Here is a 22,296-nt window from a genome sequence, read left to right as displayed (position 1 = left end):
ATGAAAAATTTGGAAGTTTCAGTTATCTTAAATCATCATTTAAGATAACATGTTAATGATAATGATATATTTCATAAAATTTCAAGGACAAGATTAAAAGGACAAAACCGTTAAAAATCCTAATTTATTGCTACAATACATAAAACTACAAATCAATTAAGGAAGAAGTAAAATGATTGCATCCTTGCGTCTTATGCGGTGATGCGTGACACATTCTCTCTCACCTTTGGTCTCTCATTTCGTAAAGCTAGAAAAAGCGAGCGAGTTGCGTACTTACGTTCTTGTAATTTGGACCAGGAAACTTTCTGCCAGATGTAAAATCCTGTTTCTTCCTAAAAGATGTTCGTTCGTTATTCGCATAGAGAGAGAAGAGTTGAGGTTTTACACAGAAAGGAATTGCAGTAAATATTCAGTCGCTTCGTTAATACACCCCTTCATCATCTGAACGTAAACAGGAACAGATTGTTTGTCTTCTTTTACAAGATTTCACATAGACTTTGGTGAAATTCGATGTGATTCTTTTTGGTATGAGTATATATATTGTGGGACGTTGGAACAGTACACCGTCCATAAAGTGACCCCACTGAAGTGAAGGATTAGCCGAACTAGACCACGAAACGATATGGGTCCTTTTTCGTCCTTCGATTCTCGGATGTCGTTATTGAGTTAAAGCTAAAATGGCTTTCGTTCGCATAACTACATCTCTTGTTATTACAGCAGCTCATTTAGCTTGAAGTTGGCTGCCAAGTCAAACATGGCTTGGCTAAAAATTATTCGAATACACCTCATACATTTGCAGGATCCATGCGAATACAACAAAAACCGTTATAGATTGTTCTATTTGCTTTATATTTAATAGAATCAGTGTATCCCTTTCACAAAATCCGTCTTCAAGCACTTTCAGAAGATTGTTCTGATCTTTCAACTGGGTGCCTCGCATAGTATCACATTCCACTGAGATTAGGTTAGGTTAGGTTATGCTGGCAGATCTGAAAGGTGACGCACAGACCATTAAGATTCATTGCGATACTAGTTTAGAGTTTAATTTTTTTAGCGATAATGCTTATCACAGAGGATGCGCGTGTTATTAGCGAATTTTATTAGGATTTCAACAGAAATCTCAAAAATGTGCTCCAGTCCTATAAAACTAACAGCCCCCAAGTATTTTTGTCGAGTTCTCGAGAGAGCCGGGCAGTTTCACTTAAGGTAAGATGATTATCGAGAAGAACATCGTAAAGGACTTTAAAAATCAAGCGGAACAGGATACTAGTAGGTTCCTTTGAAGTACAATTACACCTATACTTATTACCAATTATACGCTATATATATGTTATATTATATAGACATTTGTCTTTATAATATAACATACGATAAGCAATGTACATTTATTATGCACATAATAAGTAAATATTATAGCATTGACAGACGGAAGTATAAATTATTTGTATTATTTTTTATCGTCTTTAAATAACCACAATAATATACAATTTCTTGCTCATCAACGTTTCAATAGTGGTAGAGTTAGATATTACAATATTATTTTTTGTTTATAATATTACTTAATAAATGTAACTGTATGGTTTGAGATTTGTATTATTTATTTCGTCTTTAAAAAATACATTATTTATTTAACTATAACTTAAGTAAATGTTTTAGGCCATGTGCGAGTTCGAGTAAATTGAGGTAAAGTAAATTGAAATTACTTTACCTGCACTGCACTTATGTAAATATTTATTTATTTATTTATTGCACTTATTATTTTTGGTTAAAAGTTTTCAAATTTATTTATTAAACATCTTATAAAATTTTCACGACGGTAACACCTAATTTACCCTACTTGAAGTTCTAGTAAATACCAACATCCGCTGCCATACCAACATAATTTACTGCTTCCCTTCATTTACTATCAATTTTCTTGAACTCGCACACGGCCTTAATTAAACGTTTCAATTTCATTGAAAAAACTATGTGTCGACGTAAACAGAAACGGTTTGCCTCTAATAATTAAGAGCTAATATCAATATACGAAAACATATAATTACCATACAGCTGATTTTTAAATTTACTAAGAACCATTTGTCAGGGTATTTTTGAAATGATCATTCATAGCCCAAGCCCAGCTGCTATTTTGCAATGTCAAGTTCTATCGAATTATTAATGTCGTTTTTGATTGGTAAATATGTGGTAAGTTTGTCAATTGAGATTTACTTTTAGTGCAATTTTCATTTTTAATTAGCAAATCTCGAGCGAAATGTATAACACTTGAGATTAATTTATAACACTCTAAATATTTTGTCAGAGTAGCAAAATTACCCTGAAGTTAATAGCTGTTTTATATGATTTGACAAATAAAGTGCGATTTGATTCGATTATATATGAAGCAAAAAATATAAATGCCACAACTACAAAAATGTTAGATTACTCTGAAAACTTTTCATTGGGCAACAAAATTTTACAGAACGTGAGTATATTAAGGTCGTGTGCGAGTTAGGCTAAGTTGATGCTAAACCAAATGGGAGATTTTTTGGGATTTTTTGCACTGCACACATTTAGCCATTTATCAACACGTATCGACACATCACTACATTATCGGCTCATCTTAGAATTTCCCTTATTTAGAACGCAACTTAGCCTAACTCGCACACGTCCTTAGATTGAATTCGATTTTAAGCCGTGTGAGAGGAAACAGTAAATTATGTCGGTATGGCAGCGAATGTTGGTATTTACCAGAATTTCGTAGGGTGAATTAGATTAATTATATATTACCATTGTGAAAATTTTATAAGATGTTTAATAAATATATAAATAAATTTATAAAAACTTTTAACTAAACATAATAAATAAGTGCAATTAAAAAATAAATAAATAAATATTTACATAAGTGCAGTGCAGGTAAAGTAATTTCAATATACAGTGGACGTCCAATATAACGAATTTTATGTTGCACCCCTTGTTCGTTATATCGAAAAATTCGTAATATCGAATGTTATACATTTACCTACCAATATGGTTATTTTTAGGAGCTTTCATATATTTGAATTCATAAATTAACTTATAAACACGTACGAGTATATATTTATTTAAAAGTATTTTTTATTCGGTTGTTACAAAAATTATTTATAAGAAAGGACGCATTCAATCATAGTGTAGAGTAAAAAAATCATTAATTTTTGTTTGTTTTTTACTACACTCAAGACTTTTCTGAACAGCTTTTTAAAAACTAAAATTTAATTCACAACGATTTAAACGTCCGGCTTTGTCAAAATTAATTTTTAAATGATATTTTCAAACAAATACATATTAAATATAAACACCTTAATATGTACATATATATGTCTGGATAGTATTTCGTATATGATAAACTGAATTTGTGAACAACAGATCAGTGGCGCCTGCATATATGCATTTTGCCATATATAGGCATTTTTCTCAGAAAAAAAAAAAACGGACAATTACATGCATATTCTAAGCTGAATAATGCTAGTTTTATAGTAAAATTATATTCAAAAGCATAATTTGTATAAAACAAAAACGAATAAGAAACAAAAAATTTTTTGTTCGTAATATGGAGCAGAATTTTTTTTTTCGTTCGTTATATAGAACAATCAATGTAAATATTTTGGGTGTTCGTTATATCGAAAATTCGTAATATCGAGCGTTCGTTATACTGGACGACCACTGTACTTTACCTCAATTTACTTGAGAACTCGCACACGACTATAACAATCGAAAATGCCATAAGTGTGTCCGCACTATAAACAAAAGAAGAAGACCAAAAATTAATGGTCTGGCAACGCCTTTAAAGTGCATGTGCAAAAAGAATAACAAGTTACATCACTAGTTTAAAGTTTAACACGGCGAATGGCTATAATCGATTCACTATCGACTCATAGTGTAGTTTACGGAATTATATTGTATTTATGTATAAAACAATATAAAAAGGGGATTTGTCAAATTGATTCCGTAACGTAATTTACTACACACATTTCAACGTAACCGACAGAACTTTTACGAAATTCTAAGTGTGAAGGTTCAAAAGTTATAGTTTCATTCGAAAGTGATTATATTTTTTAACAATACTGAATTGCCACTGTATTAAAATTTTTTTTTAAATTAAAAGCATAGAACGTAGTAAGCCTAGTTTTTTAAGTAGAATAAAAGAATAGAAATAATAGAAAAAAACCAACAATGAATAATTTTAATTTTGGAAATCAGATGTCACGTAGTGAGATTTTTCAGCTGCTTTTACGAGTTTCAATAGCATCTGTAATAACATTCTATTCAGTAAAATGGATGATGAACCAATTAGATCCCACAAGTAAAAGTAAAAAGAAAGCTAGACAGCGTGCTGAAGACCAGTTAAGGAGGTAAGATCCCACATTAATCACTGAGATGTTAATCACATTTATTAACATTAACACTTTTAGGTTGAGCGCTCAGAGTGGCTTTAAAGTGAACGCACAACAGTTTAACGACTATGAGCTGATGATTGCATCACATCTTGTAGTGCCTTCCGATATACCAGTTAGCTGGAGTGATATTGCTGGTTTAGATAGTGTGATAAATGAGTTGCGAGAAACAGTTGTATTGCCAGTACGCCATAGGAGTCTCTTGAATCAGTCCAAACTTTGGCAAGCGCCTAAAGGTGTTTTACTGCACGGACCACCTGGTTGTGGAAAAACTTTAATTGCTAAAGCTACCGCCAAGGAAGCTGGTATGCGTTTTATTAATCTGGATGTAGCTATTTTAACTGATAAATGGTATGGTGAATCACAAAAGCTTGCATCAGCTGTATTTTCGCTGGCATCAAAAATTCAGCCATGCATTATTTTTATAGACGAAATTGATTCTTTTTTACGGAGTCGAAATACCAATGATCACGAAGCAACTGCTATGATGAAAACACAATTTATGATGCTTTGGGATGGTTTAAGCACAAATTCAAATTCAACCGTAATCATAATGGGCGCAACTAATAGACCTCAAGATTTGGATAAAGCAATTATGCGTCGGATGCCAGCACAATTTCATATCGGCTTACCAAAAGAAGAGCAACGTGTTCAAATCTTAAAACTAATACTAGAATCTGAACAGGTAAATGCGGATGTGGATTATCAACGTTTAGCTAAATTGACTGGTGGTTTCTCCGGATCTGATTTACGGGAAATGTGCCGCAATGCATCAGTGTATCGAATGCGTGAATATGTACGTTTTACCGATGAAGAATCGCGGGTAACTGACACTGAAGCAGAAGCAGAAGCAGAAACAAGTTCCAGTGGAACGAGAGAGCGAAACGCTTACCAAATTCATAATATGTTGGTTATAGACATGAATGATTTAATGCGCTCACTTGACAAAATAAAGGAATCAAAAATGCATACTGGTCATGTATTTATGGAAAATCGAATAGAATTGGATTAACGCTTTTTTTAGCTGATTAAGGGAATTATATACAAAGATTTATTATGTATTAAGAATTTTTAAACATTATTGATAAATAATGTATATGCGTATTTCTGAATAAAGTTCATATCCCCTACATTTTCAAAATCTTTAAGTTGAATGTGTAGAAAATCACAACTTGTTCGTTTTTAATTATTTTAATATGATTTCAATTTGAAGTTATATTTTATGTTATGATCTTATTGTACAACATTAAGCGACATTTTTCATATCAAATCCATATAAAATTATAATTAACGATGTAGATAGTTAAAATTAACGATGTAGATAGTTGTTAAGATATATGAACTTATGCGCTAAATATTGCAGTATATCAACGACAACATACTTGTACAACAAGTGCTCCTTTTTATACAAAAACTATACAAAATGTGCTAATGAGATTACGTAATTTAAGTGTAAGTTTAAACCAAACAATTTAATATCATATATGAAATAACAGGATTATTTCAATAAATTTTAAAAGTAAAATACGCCATGGCCCTGACATACTTATCGCAAAGAATAAACAAAATTCGTATACGTTTTATGCTATATTACTTATAATCCTCCCCTATGTTTTCTGGTCTTCTCCACCATAGATTCCCAACATCGTGCAAAATCCATTAGGAAACGATGTTAGCAAGTGTATTTATACAAATTTAATGAGATTTACACATTGGCTCGATTATTTTCGGAAACAAGTTGGAGTCTAATTGGTTCTTGCCAGATCTGTTTGTTACGTGAGGCATAAGCTAACGTTTATACTGGCGCAGTTAATCACAATACAATTTACTCCATATGAGACTTCTTAATATTTGACAAATGGTGCAGTCCAATTGTTTTTTGAACTTTGTTATATTCCATATCTATAAAAAAAAGCTATAGCGTATTTATGTACGGTATAGACCATTTCTATACAGAAGAATTATCTATAATCAAGTTTGAGAATAAAATCGATTAGTTTCTCTTTTAAAATGGAAATTTCTCTTCAATGATATTGATTGTCAGTATCATTTAATCAGCAGAATTGCCTATCAATTTATTCTGAACTTTTCAAGCTATTTATTAATCAGATATGCGATTCGGAAATTAAAGTTAGGATGGAGAGTTAAAATGAAGTCCTTAAATATGTGTGTACAACCTAAATTTGAACTATCATAACTCTAAATCTGCATTTTTTCCCTTCCAGTTCAACTAAAAAATATATCAGTTCAGTTAAGTTCCAAGCGAATATTATTTATATATGTAGGTATTTGTTATATAAACTGGTGTTTGACCATGATTAAAATCATTTTATTCATAGTTTAGTTTAATAAATTTATTTAATAAAAAAAAACTTCTATATTTATAAATTAAAACAGTTTTTGAACTTTCAATTCTCCTTCATTAAAGCCTTAGTTATTGCACCGCAAGGCAACTAAACGAATATAAACTCTTTTTGGATCGGTCCCAGTCTTCACTTAGACAAACACATCGCTTTTTCGATTTGAAGTCGTGGTCTCAATATATGTATATTTGATTTTGTTCAAAACTCAATTGATCATTTAACTAAAATATTTTGAAATTATTCTGTAAATAATACAATAATGTAAATGAATTATAAAGAATTAATTCTGAACAAATAAAATAGGTGCGTTTGGTCAAACCATGCAGTTGAAATTATCATATTTAGGACGTGTGCGAGTTAGGCTAAATTGATACTAAACCAAATGAAAGATTTCTTGGGATTTTTTGCACTGCATACATTTAGCCATTTATCAACACGTATCGGTACAACTTAGAATTTCACTCATTTAGAACGCAACTTAGCCTAACTCGCACACATCCTTAATATCAAAAAGATCCTGTTCCTATATAAATATATAAAAGAATTTCTAAACAAGACAAAAAAGTTAGAAACTGACAAACAAACAATTTCCTTCAGGGTCTTTTTCACTAAAAACGTATCAATCAAAAATAAAAGTAATTGGCAACGGATCATATTTGCTTATGCCATGTTCATTTGTTGCCTTAATAATAATTTTAATAATTTAATAATAATTTTTGCAATAATTTAACACTATTAAAATCTGCTGAAATATTTGAACAATTAGATGTAAGTTCTTATTTACTTCAAAACTTAACTTATAAATAAATGGTATGGTAGAAAATGGTAGAAAAAAAAGCAACAATGCTCTAGTTTCTTCTCTCGCCCAATTGCGCCTCTCACTATAATTCAAATTTGAAGAATAGTCATAAATTTTAAAAATAAAAATAAAGCTCAACTTTTTGCCGCCAAACTTCATGTTTATAAATTTTTAATACACCGTATCATATGTTAAAATTGCGTTGCCAACGATATTTTGCAATAAATACGTTCATCTTTAATTTTGTACATATATTCCACATTGAACCAAAATGTGAACCAGTTTAATGCTGGTTCATCGCATTGTTATTGTTTTGCATGTAAATTGACCGTATCACGTTTGTTGAAACGCAGCTATTGTTTACTGGAACAATAAAAAATAATAAAAAATGATTTGCACCACATATTGATTCATTATATGTTTATTTTTAAATAAAATGTTCTATTTTTTTATTTTCGACTCTATATTTTCATATATTTTGCTTGTTTTGTGTTTTACTGCGTCGCATTGTATGAAAAAGTCGCATTGCCAACCAGAATTTCTTAAATTACATTTTCTTTGTTTTTCGTATATACTCCACATTGAATCAAAATATGAACCAATTTAATATCGACTTTAACATATTGATGAGTCTGTTAATTATTGGGTGAAACGCAATTTATGTAAAGCAGTCCTATTTTAAAAACTATATGAGTTATTATTTATAAACGAAAGTAAAAGTTATCTATATATGATGCAGTTTAACCAGCCAACAGGACCGACCTTCGGACTATTTTAAAGGATATGTCGAACCTATTCTTATCTGTGTGTATAAGATAAGATGCAGTTTTCGTATTGTTCACAAGTGTATGTATTTTGACTTTTCCATAGAAATATTCAAATCATTTCAAGTGATTGCTATTGCTACTATTCAAATTAGATCAAACTTTTTGATATTTGAAATATTATGGATGAGTGCATATGTATATGCATCCAAGGAATGTTAAGTGACATTTCAACAATAGAATATTTGTCAATCAGTGTCCCTGCATTGGACAAGTTCATCAAAGAATGTAAAAGAGGTATTAGTTGTCAGTGTGTTTAAATGCTGCCAGATGTTAAAAATTGTTGAATTGCTTTTATTTCGGTGACTACTTCACAATCAAGAATCATCATACTGTGTGTGCACGCAAATATATATATAGTTTCACTACATAAACAAAATACTGCGATTAGGTTCTATTCTGAAACGACGATTCGCAGTTTTATCCAAAGGCAAGTATTTCAAGTTTTGTTTTCGTTTGCACTGGCACATATAAATTGTAGAAATTGCTATAAATAGGTAAGCAATAGATTAATAATAGGTAAATAAAATAAATATTCAAAATAACGCATCACACTACAGTAACGCAATGGACCAATAGGTTTAAGTAGAGCTTTAAGATATCTGGTGTAAATTAAGCTGAGATATCACACAAGAAATTAAATACATTAGGTAAATAAAAAATTGGTAAAAATAAACCTTATTCAGTCATCCTACATTTAGTCTTAGATGCCAAAACCTAACCTTAAATCTTTGCAAAAAAAAGTGAAACCACGGTTTTTACGATAAAAGTGTAACTTTTTGCAACGAACTTTGGGGCGATGACGTGTCTTGAAAATTCGTTGCAATAACATAACCAAATTCGCTTAAGCATATATGGCTTAAGCACCCATATAAATTAAATATTTGGAATTTTATGCACTAGGTGGGATATAAACTTAATAAATTTATTACACAAACAGCGATTAACACCTGTCGTTTTTTCAGTGTTGATATTAAAGTTTGCAAACTTCGAATTTCAATATGTCAAGATTTTATATTCTATCCAAAGCTTATATTACCGTATGAATATAGCAGTCACATTATATGCACAGTGACTGATTTCTTATAAAATTGTGTGCATAATTTAATGCTACATAAGCATTAAAAGTTGCAAGTACTTTCTTGAGAAACTATTTAGTAATTTAGTCATAATCATGCAAGTAACCAACGAAGAATATTTGAAGAATATGAATACTTTTTTCCGGATTATAGAGCTTCCAGCGATGCGATGCTCAAGTATTTTTTAAAAATAAAAATATTAAAAAAATAATGAATTTTAGATGGAGTCCCCTTTATGGTAGCCTTGAACTAACGATTTTGGAGAACATGGAACCTTTTAATCGCACGCTTCAGGGGTTATCTGCATAATTTTTTATTTTATAAAATATATTTTAAAAGCAGATTACAGGAAACCAATGCCTGCAGTTTTCCACAAATATGATCGAAAATGTTTTAATTAACTTAATTCATCACGTAGGGTTGGCAAAACTATAAACCTCTATTGTGAATGATTTTTATAAATACATGCAATATTTTCAATAAATTGTGAAAAATTTATTCTTTGTTATTTGTATTAGTCGTTTTAGAACTTAAATTTGCGAATAAATTATTTTAATAATTATTATATTTTTGTTTTAAGCATTTTTCAATTTAAGTTGATTCTTAATATTCTCAATAAAATGTAAGAACAAATCCAATATCAAAGTTTCACATATAAGTATTTTGTCATGCATCAAACCAAGCATTTGATCGCATTTAAAGTGTTGCCACTTAACAGAAGATTACGTCAAATGGTATCGCATTTGCTCTTAAAAAATATCTGGCAACGCTAAGAAGACTGTTTATAAGTCAAGTAATTTTTTGTTGGATTTACACGTTTGACTCAAAAATAAATAAATTATATTTAATATTTTAAGTTTAATGCAAAAAAAATTGAGATGAATCTAGAAATAGAAGATGACCTCACTTTGGAGGAAATTCAATTAATCACTGACTTGGACAGGTAATTCTTAAGTGCCTTCCATATTAGCTTTAACTAATTTTGACATTTGCTTATAACTCTAATAACTGTTTTAATTCCTTTTTGATTCTTACGTATGTTCAATTTATGCTTTTTGGCTGTGCATTTAAGTCGTCAATATGGTTTTTTAAATCTGTCGCTTCCGGAAAACTCGCATGTTCGAACACTGATACAACGTGCCGTTAAAATTCTTCAAGGCATCATATTGACAGCGCGGCATCGCGAAGAGGAAAAAAAGGTTCGAGCGGAAAAATCGGAAACTATTCATATTGACCCTACGGAAGCATCCTCACCGAAAGTCGAAATAAAGATTGAATTATTAGATGAAGATTCTAAAAAGGAAAATATAACTGGGTCTGGTTCGGCAACCGCCACTGCTCTCACTGAAACTGAACAAGATGTTAAAAAAGAACAGGAAGATAAGGAAGTCGAAGAAATCAACAAAAATAATATTCTCAATGAAAATGGAACGGAAGAAGAGTTGAGTGTGGATCCAAAAACGTACTGCAAACTTGGGCACTTACACATACTGCTAGAAGAATATGATGAAGGTAACAAAACAACACTTTAAAATAACATTCATTAAAAAGTGTTTATATTTTTTTTAGCACTCTCCGCATATCAAAAGTACTTTGAATTGTATCCGAAAAACTGGAAAGACACAAATTTTCTTTACGGATTAGGAATGGTGTACTTTCATTTTAATGCTTATAAATGGTAAGTTTATTTCGATTCTTTATATTTAAATTCCTTACAATTACTGGAAAAGTCTTCATTTTAAATTTTGCATTTTCCAGAAAACTCAAAAAATAATATTCAGAAAACGCAAAATATTGTGTTTAGCTTTTTTTAAGTATTATTGTCAATAGAAACATATGAGTAAACTGTTTGGTGGCAAGCAAGAAATAGCAATTAATTAATTTTTGACTTGTTAGCAAAGTTTTGAATTGTGCCATTATTGTTTGACTTAAAGTGTTGTAATTATTAAACTATTTAAATAAGTTTATTATCCATTCAATTGAGTTTCTTTACTTACTTACTTACTGCTGTCCTTCTCTACTTGTGAAGCCCAGGGCCTCTAGTTTCTTTATTACCAACTAAATACACTAACAGTTTTTTTTATAACATAACTTAAAGGACTCAAACTTCTTCTGCCGCGTGCCTAAATAAAATAGAAAACTATCTTTATTTTACTGAATTTAAAAATAAATATCTTAAATTACTCATACAGCACTGAGTATTGTATTGTGAAGTACTGAGTGCATTGCCCAGCACAATTTGAGGGCCATTTCTTTAGGATTTAATCTTTTAGCGAACAAAATCGTGTGTTTGTGGTTTTTTTAATGAAATATAAAAAATTGTCAAAAATTGTTAGTAATAGTTAAATTTATATGTAAAGTTTTCTTTTAATACTAAAGTTACAATTACTTTGCATTGCATTAATTCCGATTTAATAAAAATATATTGCTGCAATTATAATTTTTATATATTCCACGAATTTTCAATATACAATTTATAGGAATATGCGTATCGATTCGGCTTATCACTTTCGATCAAATATTTTGAAAGGTGATTCTGTGTTACAACTTTTAATTTTTTTCACTTCTAAGCTTTATATTAAACGAAATTATGTAAAAATATAACTCAGATCAGTTAAATTATAACTTTAACATAAATGGTACGTTCGAAAAGATATAAAACCGTTTTATAAATGTCAATCTATTACAAAATCAGTTTACTCCAATATTAATGTTAAAAAGGTGTGGAGAGTTGGGAGAATTTAGTTTGAAATTCTTATAACCACAAATTACAAATTAAAATTCTGAATTCTTACATAGAAACCTACGTTTTTAATTAGAATTAAATAGGAAGAAAATTTATAGTTTCATTATTCGAAATCATGACTCCGAAGTTAATCGAATCTTGAAAAATGTGTATTTAGAGTAAAAATTTTTTTTAGAGTTCATTCAAAATTTTAGACACTCTGCCTCTGTGAAATTATTGAATTAACTGTATTTATTCGTAAAATGTGAAAAATTTGGCTTAAATTAAATTGTTATTATTAAATTAGCACATATATGGTTAATTATTATTATTTTTCTTTCAATAAATATATTTCCTTACATAAATTTTAGTTAGTAAATTTTTTAAATCTCTTAAAAAATAGTTATAAATCAATACATATAAAAATTTATTAAATAATATTATATACAGCAATATAGATAAATTTGAATATACATTTAACTTTTTCTACAAAAACTATTACGCGCTCAATTGAAATTTCCGTTGAAATACTTTGCATCCCCTAGCACATTTTTGAATGTTATGGATTAATTCAAATTAATATTATATAAAAAATTTCCCGAAATGATTTCTAATATTAAAACTTGCTAATATACTAACTTTTAGGTTTTCTAAGATATTCAACAATAAAAAAGGAAAAAACTCTCCTTAATAAACAATTTCTTTAGTAAAGTTGGTAACATTATAAAAATGCAATTTAGGGCTGCCAACCATAAAAATTGATTACACAATTTAAAAATAGAGAATATATATAATAAATACATTACTTTGGCTAAAATATATTAATTTTTCTTAAAAAGTTTATGAGAAAGTATAAAAAACTCGTCAATGGATTTAAATAAATTCGAAAATAATATATATAAATAATATATATAAGTATATATTTCTATATTAAATATAGTCAAATAGTCGATAGAGTTATGTAATAAATTTATGCAATAAACTTGATAACTTTAAGTGAATACTGTTTTGCATATAAAATCTGTACAAAACTGTGGTATTGAAGTTCTATGGTTGTAAGTGTAAATAGTATTCATTATATTTATTAAAAAATTGTGTGTTCAATTTAAATTAGTTTTTATACTGCAATTTATTTCTAAAAATTATTTTGGATTTTCTTAAATAATCATAAAATACAACTTTTTCTGTATAAATATTAATCCAGAACATATAAATCAAAATATATTATTTAATAAAAAGTTAATAATATTAATTTTTAATATATTTAAAATTATTCTATTTTTACGTTTATTAGAATTGGTAATTAATATAATATGAACAGCAAAATTAGTTGTGTTATTTTATTAGTTATGTGATCAATAATATGTGACTAATTTAAATCACAAACTATAGAAAAAAATCTGTACAAATCGTAATTTTTTTCTTTAATTGTTTAGTGTTTACAGTCGTAGAGTCATTTGTTGTCAATAAAAAAAAATAGAGCAACTTTCCAGATCTCAACTTGCGAAAAGTGTTACCAAAATAGTACTTATTTTTATTGTTTTATAATGTTATTCTATTACAAAAGTTTTTAATTATACTATTAATGTTAACAAGACGTGGAGAGTTTGAAAAATTTAATATTGACCCTTTATAAACTGACCACTTTATTTGCTTAAAGTCGTTAATGAAATTTGATTAACTATACAAAGTGAAAAATAAATATTAAAAGAAAAGAAAATAAATTTAAATAAATAAATAATTAGTTACCGTAACCAGTACTACTTCTCCTCAGATGATTTTGTATTCAAGGACCGTGTTTTCCGTGTTTGTTTTTTTTTCAACATTGCTAAATATATATTCCCAAAAAGGAAATAATGGAGATTTTGATATATTTCCAATATATAACAAACAAACAATATATAAGAATTTTTCAAAATATTTGTTTTTTTTTTATAAATAAAATAAATAATTGATATATAAAAATATATAAATGAGTTGATATATCAAATATGATGCATTTGAATGATGAATTAATAAATTTTTGTTATTAACATAAGACTAATAATATCATCTGTTCACACTTTAAATGTAAACAAACAAAAGATACAGATTTTTCTGTAAAAGTGCTAGAAATTATTTTATATATTCATACTACAAATCACATATCAATAGCTTTTACATTTATCGCACTTTTTTTTTCTTAAAATCATATACTTAATATTTTTCAACTTTTTTTTTCTTGAATTGTGTTTAAGATCTTACAGACATTCGTTGTTAAAAAATATGTATTCCTGTGATTTACATGGGAGTTTTGTTTGTAATTTTAGCTTTCAATTGTTGTTGCTTTCAATGCAAAACGAACATTTTTGACAGCTAAAATTACAAATAAAACTTTCGGTTGAAACCAGCATAATTATATTTTAATTTTGTGTAGTGAATGTGTAATGCACAATACATTGTAAAAATTAGTTTGTTACACAAGAATGGTAACCATGTATTTTTGTGTATATAAAATCTTGGCTGTACACAAATAGTACACACTAGAGATTTTATATTCTCATCTTTTCAGTTCGTTTAGCTCCTTCTGCCGTGTTGCGTGTGCTGCCGTAGTGCGGATAGTTTTCCGCCATTTTTATATTCACTGCCAAATAGTGACTTTTTAATTTATATACATATATATATATATAGAAAATAAATGCAATTAGTATATAAGTTCATAGAAATAAAATACAGTATATAACAAGTATAAAACATAATAAAATCAAAATATCGGGTATAAATAACAAACTAATTTAGGTAAAAAAAAATCAAAATTCTGATTGTGATAATAAAAGAGTGAAGTTCTATTAAAATTATTAACTGAACGTAACAAAACTAAATTAGTCAAACAAAATTAATTTGAAAAATAACATCAATTCATAATTATTTAGAAATTTAGAAACTGCACTAATTCGCCGTTTCGTCTGTTTAAAACGAAGAGACTGGAAATAAAAACAACAAAATAAAACTGACATGTGTTTGTTTGCGTGAGTGCCACAAATTCTGAGATACTGAGTTGTGTACACCAATCTTCCGTTTCATGCTGTTCTAGCCCTTCGTATGTATATTTTTTTAACTTATTTATGCTTTAAATTTTAAAATATAAAATATTTTCCTTTTGTTATGTTAAATCCAAAAACCAAAAATCGAAAATCTTCTTCAAAATTTGACATTTAATTAAGGAAAATATTGCGTTACAAAGTCTTTTTGTTTTCCAAATAAATGTATTTAATGTCGAATTTTGATTTTGATATCAGCATTCAGCATTAAATATGTGTGAGAAGGAGAGTCGAAAACAAAATCACAAAATCACAAAATTTTGTTATCACAGCAACAACAACAAATTTCGATTCTCGTTCTCATGCAAAAGTGAATTGAGCAGCAGTAAACAAAAAACTGAATAAATTTTGTGCAATCAGTAAACATATACATACGCACGCACCTAACTACCTGCATAATTATTAAGTAATTAAGTAATTTTAGCATTTGGCTTTAACATAATAAATTCAGCATTAAATTCAACTAAACAAATTGAAAATATTAATCAAAATGTATATATTTTGTTAACGGAATGGTGAGATTCTCAACATTGAGCACCAGGGCGGAAAGGAATATTAACTGAGTGCACACTTCTAACAGTGTACATAACACAAATCTCTTCAAACGCGGGCATACGAATCAAACGTACATAAACATGAAAACTGTATGTATTTGGTATGTTTGTATGCAATGTTTTTGGTCACGTAGACACTTCTTACTGTGTTTGTGCCTGTCTGTTCGGTTGCATTTAGTCGGTCTGCATGAAAATTTTCATAGGGAAAAAAAAACTGAAAATCTATGGTCGGTTAAATCGAACGAAAAAAAGAGGTGATAATATACAGTTATTTTACTTGCTTGCCAGTTCCTGATTCTTCTATGTATTACAAGGCCAACATATTTCAACTTTTAGCGAATACAGTCAGCTAGTCTTCCAAATAGTTTTAGTACGTGTGTAAAGGAAGTAAAATGAAAATAGACCCCCCAACCAAATCGATGTATACTGTCTTAATAGTTTTTCTAAGTCTTACTAGTGTTAGACAGGCGAAGGAATAGTGGAGAAGGGGTACATGCGTCGCGGCAGCAAAAAAAAAAAAAAAAAAAAACAGGACGCCGAATTTGTCCCATATATAAATTAAGAAAATTTTGTCTAAAAAAAATAGAAAATTCCTTATCATTTAAAATGCAATTGTTTTTGTTGTTCTATTATGTAAATTTATTACATGTATTACCAGGGGTACGTGAAAAGTTTTATGCTTAATATAGAAAGACTTTCTCAATGACTGTTATTAAAATAAATTTTTTTTTTTTTTAAATCTACAAAGCCTTCAGTATGTCTTTACAGTACTGTGCAGTTTAGAAACAACTACATTTATTTTAATATAATATAATAATATAAGAGCTGTACTTATTTTAAACTTCAGAACAAGTATGTCTGTCTGACAACGTCTTTTTCTCTTGTGTCCTAGTGACTATTTTTTTCTTTCTCTCAATCATATCTGTCTTCAAACAATTCTTACTCCTTGGTAATCACCTCCCCTTTCACTCTACCATTACTTATTTACACCTATCCCCAATCTATACTTATGCCTAAGCGATGCTCTCCCTTCTAACTCTACCATCACCTATTCATATTTTACCCCATGTATACGTCTTTGTAATTCCCTTATGTTATCTGCTTTATAGACCAGTAAGGACTCACCCAAACTTTTGACTTTGAAGGTAAATAATGAGGATGACAGTAGTGCCCAACATACGGTTAAGCTATAGTAAGAAGAAATATTAAAAATGATACGCATGTATATAACGCTCCTCACGATAAAGTTACAGTTCCCAAATCGTGTCTAGTCCAAATTATTAGACTGTAATGGGAATCGTTAACCGCTGTAGCGAGAAATTGTAGTTTTATCTTGCATTGGGCATATATAAATTCGGATTGTTATTTGATATATTTTCTTGGTGAAACAAATTGCTTTCCATTGTAAATGTGTAAGAAAATGCAGATTTCAAAATATCAATTAGTGTTGTATAGGTTGTTTTAGTTATTATGTGATTATTTTTGAGATTTTAAGCTGCTTCTCATCCTAAAAAATTATGGTCATTACTTTTTCGATTTTTTTTTTTAACTTTATGACCAATATTGGACTTTTGAAGGTAATGGTAGATTCTCGTTTTAACAACACCTACAAATTTGGTTAAAAACTGTACTTAATATTGTTTAAGTCATTCTAATAGTTTAACAAATGCTTGATAGAAAAAATTTTGTTAAGGGAACACGTCATCTGGTGCAAACAAAGCTGCTATATTATATCCTATTGTTTGTTATGTATTTCCCAAATATGGTCTGTAAAAAGGTGCATAATTTCAGCAGGCCCCTCTATATTCATTCGACGATTTTTCCATATCATTTAACAAACTTTTTTCGATATTTCTGTTAATACGGAGAACACTGTTAATAAAGTAGAAAATAATATTTTCGCAGTGAAATATTCGCATTGCCAGAAATAATTTTTAAATTAAAAAAACTATATTTGATATGTTTAGTATTGGTTTAGCATTTACTTTATAGTCGTGCGAAAAAACTTTTCACATACTCTACGTATATATTATGTTAATTAATATCGCTACAATATTATTAAACGTATTGATATCTCTAGTTCCTATACAGTTTGAGGTCAATATAGTAAAACATGTAGACGTTTAGTTAAGTTAAAGAAAATATCATTGAAGACCTCGGCCCTCTTTGTTATATGTAATTAAATGAGCAATGTATAATATACTAACAACGTGGTATAGTTTGTAATTAGGGCTGTTATTTATGGTTCACTAACTACGTCTTGTTTTGGCATTGATTTAATATAATATTAATATATATTGTGGGATTTTATCATTAACCATAAAGTAGAAAATAATTTCCAATTAAAATTACTTTTCTGGTACAACTTTTCTATCGGCATTAATTTATTGGGATTTCAGTTTTTATAATGAAGAAAAGTGGCTTAGTATCACATTATATGTACTCATATTCACAGCTCAACAGTTGTTTGACAACGTCTTTTTGAATTTTGGTTTAAGATATAGTACTGATCTATACGTTGACAGTAGTCAGATAACGATTTGATTGACACTTTACATATTTACATATTTTCAATAGCTTGGATTCAAAAAATAATATGAATTTTTATAAATGTTCTGTTGTTTTGAAGATTGCAGACAGTAATCTGCATTTTGTTTTTTGTTGATTAACAGCTTGTGGAGATATTAATGGTCTCAAGGGAGTAGACTGATATCGTGAAATTGTCGGCTGCAGACAGAATAAGTATATTTTCGCAGAATCATATTTTCTTTTCATTTTGCATTTTCGTATTAAATAATCCTAGTTTTAGATAATTCTGAAGCACAATTAACACTTCTTTTCTATATTGGGTATTGCTATACTTTCCATAATTTTGTTGACTGCTCTTTTAGCTATTGTCTTTATTCGCCATATAGATTACTAGATCACTAGTTATCTAGTAAGTCGAACCTAGGTTTCGACTAGGTTTTATTTATTGTAGCGGTCTTTTTCATTTCAAATCTTTCTCTATATGTTAACTTTGCGGGTCACAAACGGGTCCATTAAACATTTATTATATCTATTTTCTTATTTTTAGTTTTGGAAGCTGTTTTTTACTTACCATTCCAAATATTTATGAAAATGGTTACTATTCATATTTAATGTGCAAAAGTTCTTATTAAATTTGTTTTGGAATCGTAAACTCAGTATAGTTTTGATTATATAGTGGTTCGGTCATTTACAGGTATGCAAACCAATGTGCATATGTTATCCGTTTAAACTTACATTAGATCCTGTGATTCACTGTGTGAGTTTCTGGAAGTAAATATTTTTATGTGAGAAGTATGTATTTCTATACTTAAGAGGTGTTTCCGACGAACATTAGCTGTCATTTATTTAATAAATTCTTCGTATGTGATATATGAATCATATTGTATATGAACCGATTCTGCTCAATAGTAAAGTTGATTACCGATTTAAAAGTCATGAATCTTAAGTAGCTTTACAGACCGTTACCGGACTACTATAATGAAACAACAAGTTTTTTATTACGTCTGATCCCCTCGTCTATTTAATTTGCTATTCTGTGAAAAAGAGTCAATGTGGTTTTGTGTTTCTAAAGATAACTCTTAGATAATACAAGGCTTTAGAATATTTCTAACAATGAGTATTTCAAGTATCAAATAGTATATATTATTTGGTTTTGATTACCTAAATTATTCCTGACTCCCTCATATTCCTAGTTTGTGGAATGCTGCTTGTAACGAAGCTTTTTTTTATTTGGAGATGAATAATAAAAATATTTTAAAAAATTTAATTGTATTATAATTATTATATTGTACGTTTCTAACGACGTGAAAGTTTTAAAATTTGTTATAGTCAAATTCATATTATTATTTTTATAAAGCAATAAAATGGATTGATATATTGTTTTATTGCTAGCATCAGGTGCTGAATAGTATAACAATATCTTTAATGTTACTCTTTAGTGTTATAATCTGAATCATTTATTAGTTATAAATAATAAAACGTATTTAATAGATCTCAATATCCATTTATCTGTATTTGCTTTAGTTTTCCATGTTATTTTTTCTAACTGAACACAACTATGTTAAGTTGTCATTAGTAGATTTCAGTCGAGACTAATTAAATACGAAAAACCCAGTGCACTTGGAATACCGAGTTCATATATATATTGACTATGTAAATATTGTAGAGAATATAGGTCTAACATTATACTCTGAGGTACGCTTACCTTGATATGATTTTTGAACTAAATATAACTTTTATTAAAAATGTTCTACAATGGAGAAAATTTAAGCAAGCAAGTAAGAACTAGCAGCAAGTTCTTCATGCCCAACTCTGTTAAAAGACAGAGTTCCCAGCAGAGTTCGTATTTGCGTACCTATGAGCGGCTCATTCTGCTCACGGCTCATGAGCCGGCAAAAAACTGTTTTCATACGATGGCTCACGCTCACGAGCGAGCCCAACTACAGAGCTCACGCTCACGAGCAAGAGCCGCCATTAAGTTATAAATGGGCTCACGCTCGTGAGCAAGAGTATGAGCTGCGGCTCATGAGATCTCATGCGCCCAATTTAAGATTTTATTATTATTTTTTATTTTGTGAAAACATGTCATTAAAAAAGATTTAAAATATTAATAACTTTGAACTAACTATAATATGGAAATAATCAAAGTTCTTAAAATAAACAATAAATATATTTGTATTGTTTATTTGTGGAAAAGAATAATATTTTATAAATTTGTTTTTCAAATTCAAATTATTGTTTCATTATATTGTTTTAATATAAATAATAATAAGCTAAGTTAATTTCAAATAATATATTTTCACATATAACGTTTATAAAAATAAATAAAGCAAATAAACTAATAAATCGTTTTTTATTAAACAGTTGAGCTCGTGAGCTCTCGGCTCGTGAGACCTCATGAGCTCTCGGCTCGTGAGACCTCATGAGCTCTCGGCTCGTGAGACCTCATGAGCTCTCGGCTCGTGAGACCTCATGAGCTCTCGGCTCGTGAGACCTCATGAGCTCCGGGCTCGTGAGACCTCATGAGCTCCGGGCTCGTGAGACCTCATGAGCAGCTATTCAATATGAGTAACGTGAAGGGTCACGCTGGTGAGCAGCTCTTCAATATGAGCCAATTTTAGGCTCACGCTCATGAGCCAATTTTGGGCTCACATAAGAATTGGCTCTTGCTCATGAGCCTGAGCTGCTCAGGTTTTATTTATTAAATAAAATTATTGGTGTAGATGATTTTAACAAATTATCTGTTTTATTAGATATGACAACTATATATGTATATGTATACATTATTTTTTTATTTGATAATAAATTTTTTGTATTTAATACAATATATTGTAATCCAAGGAAAATCTTGCAAATGATAAGTGTTTAATTTTGTTTTTTTTCTTTTAATTCGCAGTTTAGAATAATAATATATATAGTAAATATTAATGAAACATATTTTTCACTATTTTGTAAATGTTTCCATAATTTTCAAATTAAAATTGCATGAAAAACTACTGAGAAATACTGATTGTAGGGATCATGCAAAATTTATACTAAATTTAAACTTAATTTGTTGTATCATAATAAATGTCATTTATTATAATATAAACTGCTTGTCATATACGTTATTAGATTTTATTAGTTATATTTAAATTTTAACACTTTACATAAACAATGAGAAACTCTAGTTGACTTGCTTATAAATTTACTTTGTTTAGCTTGATATAAAATGAGTTAAAATACATAATTAGAAAATAAACATTTCGTTTATTAAAATAATCGAAATATTATAGTTGAGTCCAGTAATTTTTATAAAAGTTTATATCTAAATTTATAAAAGGTTATAAGTACTTAAATTTATTTGAAAATAGAATATGACAATACAATATAAAATATAGTACAATACAAAATATATTTATATATATATATTTATATATATTTATTTATATATATTTATTTATATATATTTATTTATATATATATATTTATATATATTTATTTATATAAATACATTTATATATATATATATATATTTATTTAAAAATAATTTAATATCGATTGTTTGTTATTAAAGTTATTAAATATTGTAATTATCTTGATTTTTAGTGTTGTTGACGATAGCTTACCGCAAAACAGCACATTGACGCATCGTGTCTTAGTAACAGAGTTACTTTATTGAAAGTGTAGGGCATCCGAAAAAAAAATCGCTATGAGAATAAAGTAAATTGCATACAAGCGATTTTGCTTTTGTTCTCTGGGATCAGTCTGCCTTTTTTACCAGCTGCCGCTTCTGTTACTTCTTTGTTTTTGTGTTTATGATTTGTTTTTTTTTTTTCTGTTTTAGTTGCTTTATGTTTTTTTCATGTATATTTGGTTTTGTTATCAAAATTGATTTAGAGTAAAATTTATTTAAAAAACAGTAAACTTTTAAAATTCGTCCCATTGAAGAGAA

General features: G+C 28.6%; 2 protein-coding genes across 2 annotated transcripts in view; both read left to right on the top strand.

Moving 5' to 3' along the window:
- Positions 1–3,851: 3,851 nt before the first annotated feature.
- Positions 3,852–5,570, top strand: LOC119688904 (ATPase family AAA domain-containing protein 1). Its single transcript, XM_038103569.1, has 2 exons — positions 3,852–4,367; positions 4,428–5,570. The coding sequence occupies exons 1-2, from the start codon at positions 4,189–4,191 to the stop codon at positions 5,419–5,421; spliced, it is 1,173 nt and encodes a 390-aa protein (XP_037959497.1). The 5' UTR covers positions 3,852–4,188; the 3' UTR covers positions 5,422–5,570.
- Positions 5,571–10,190: 4,620 nt separating this feature from the next.
- LOC119687966 (histone demethylase UTY-like) overlaps positions 10,191–22,296 on the top strand; it is a gene marked incomplete at its 3' end in the record, with an annotated part of 22,000 nt that continues 9,894 nt past the window's right edge. Inside the window, 4 exon segments of the mRNA XM_038102538.1 lie at positions 10,191–10,267; positions 10,332–10,417; positions 10,547–10,986; positions 11,044–11,152. Of these exon segments, the coding sequence (XP_037958466.1) occupies positions 10,353–10,417; positions 10,547–10,986; positions 11,044–11,152 (614 nt within the window).

This window comes from Teleopsis dalmanni, chromosome X (assembly GCF_002237135.1).
Source record: "Teleopsis dalmanni isolate 2A chromosome X, ASM223713v2, whole genome shotgun sequence".
NCBI classification, from domain to species: domain Eukaryota; kingdom Metazoa; phylum Arthropoda; class Insecta; order Diptera; family Diopsidae; genus Teleopsis; species Teleopsis dalmanni.
This window is presented reverse-complemented; position numbering and strand designations above follow the sequence as displayed.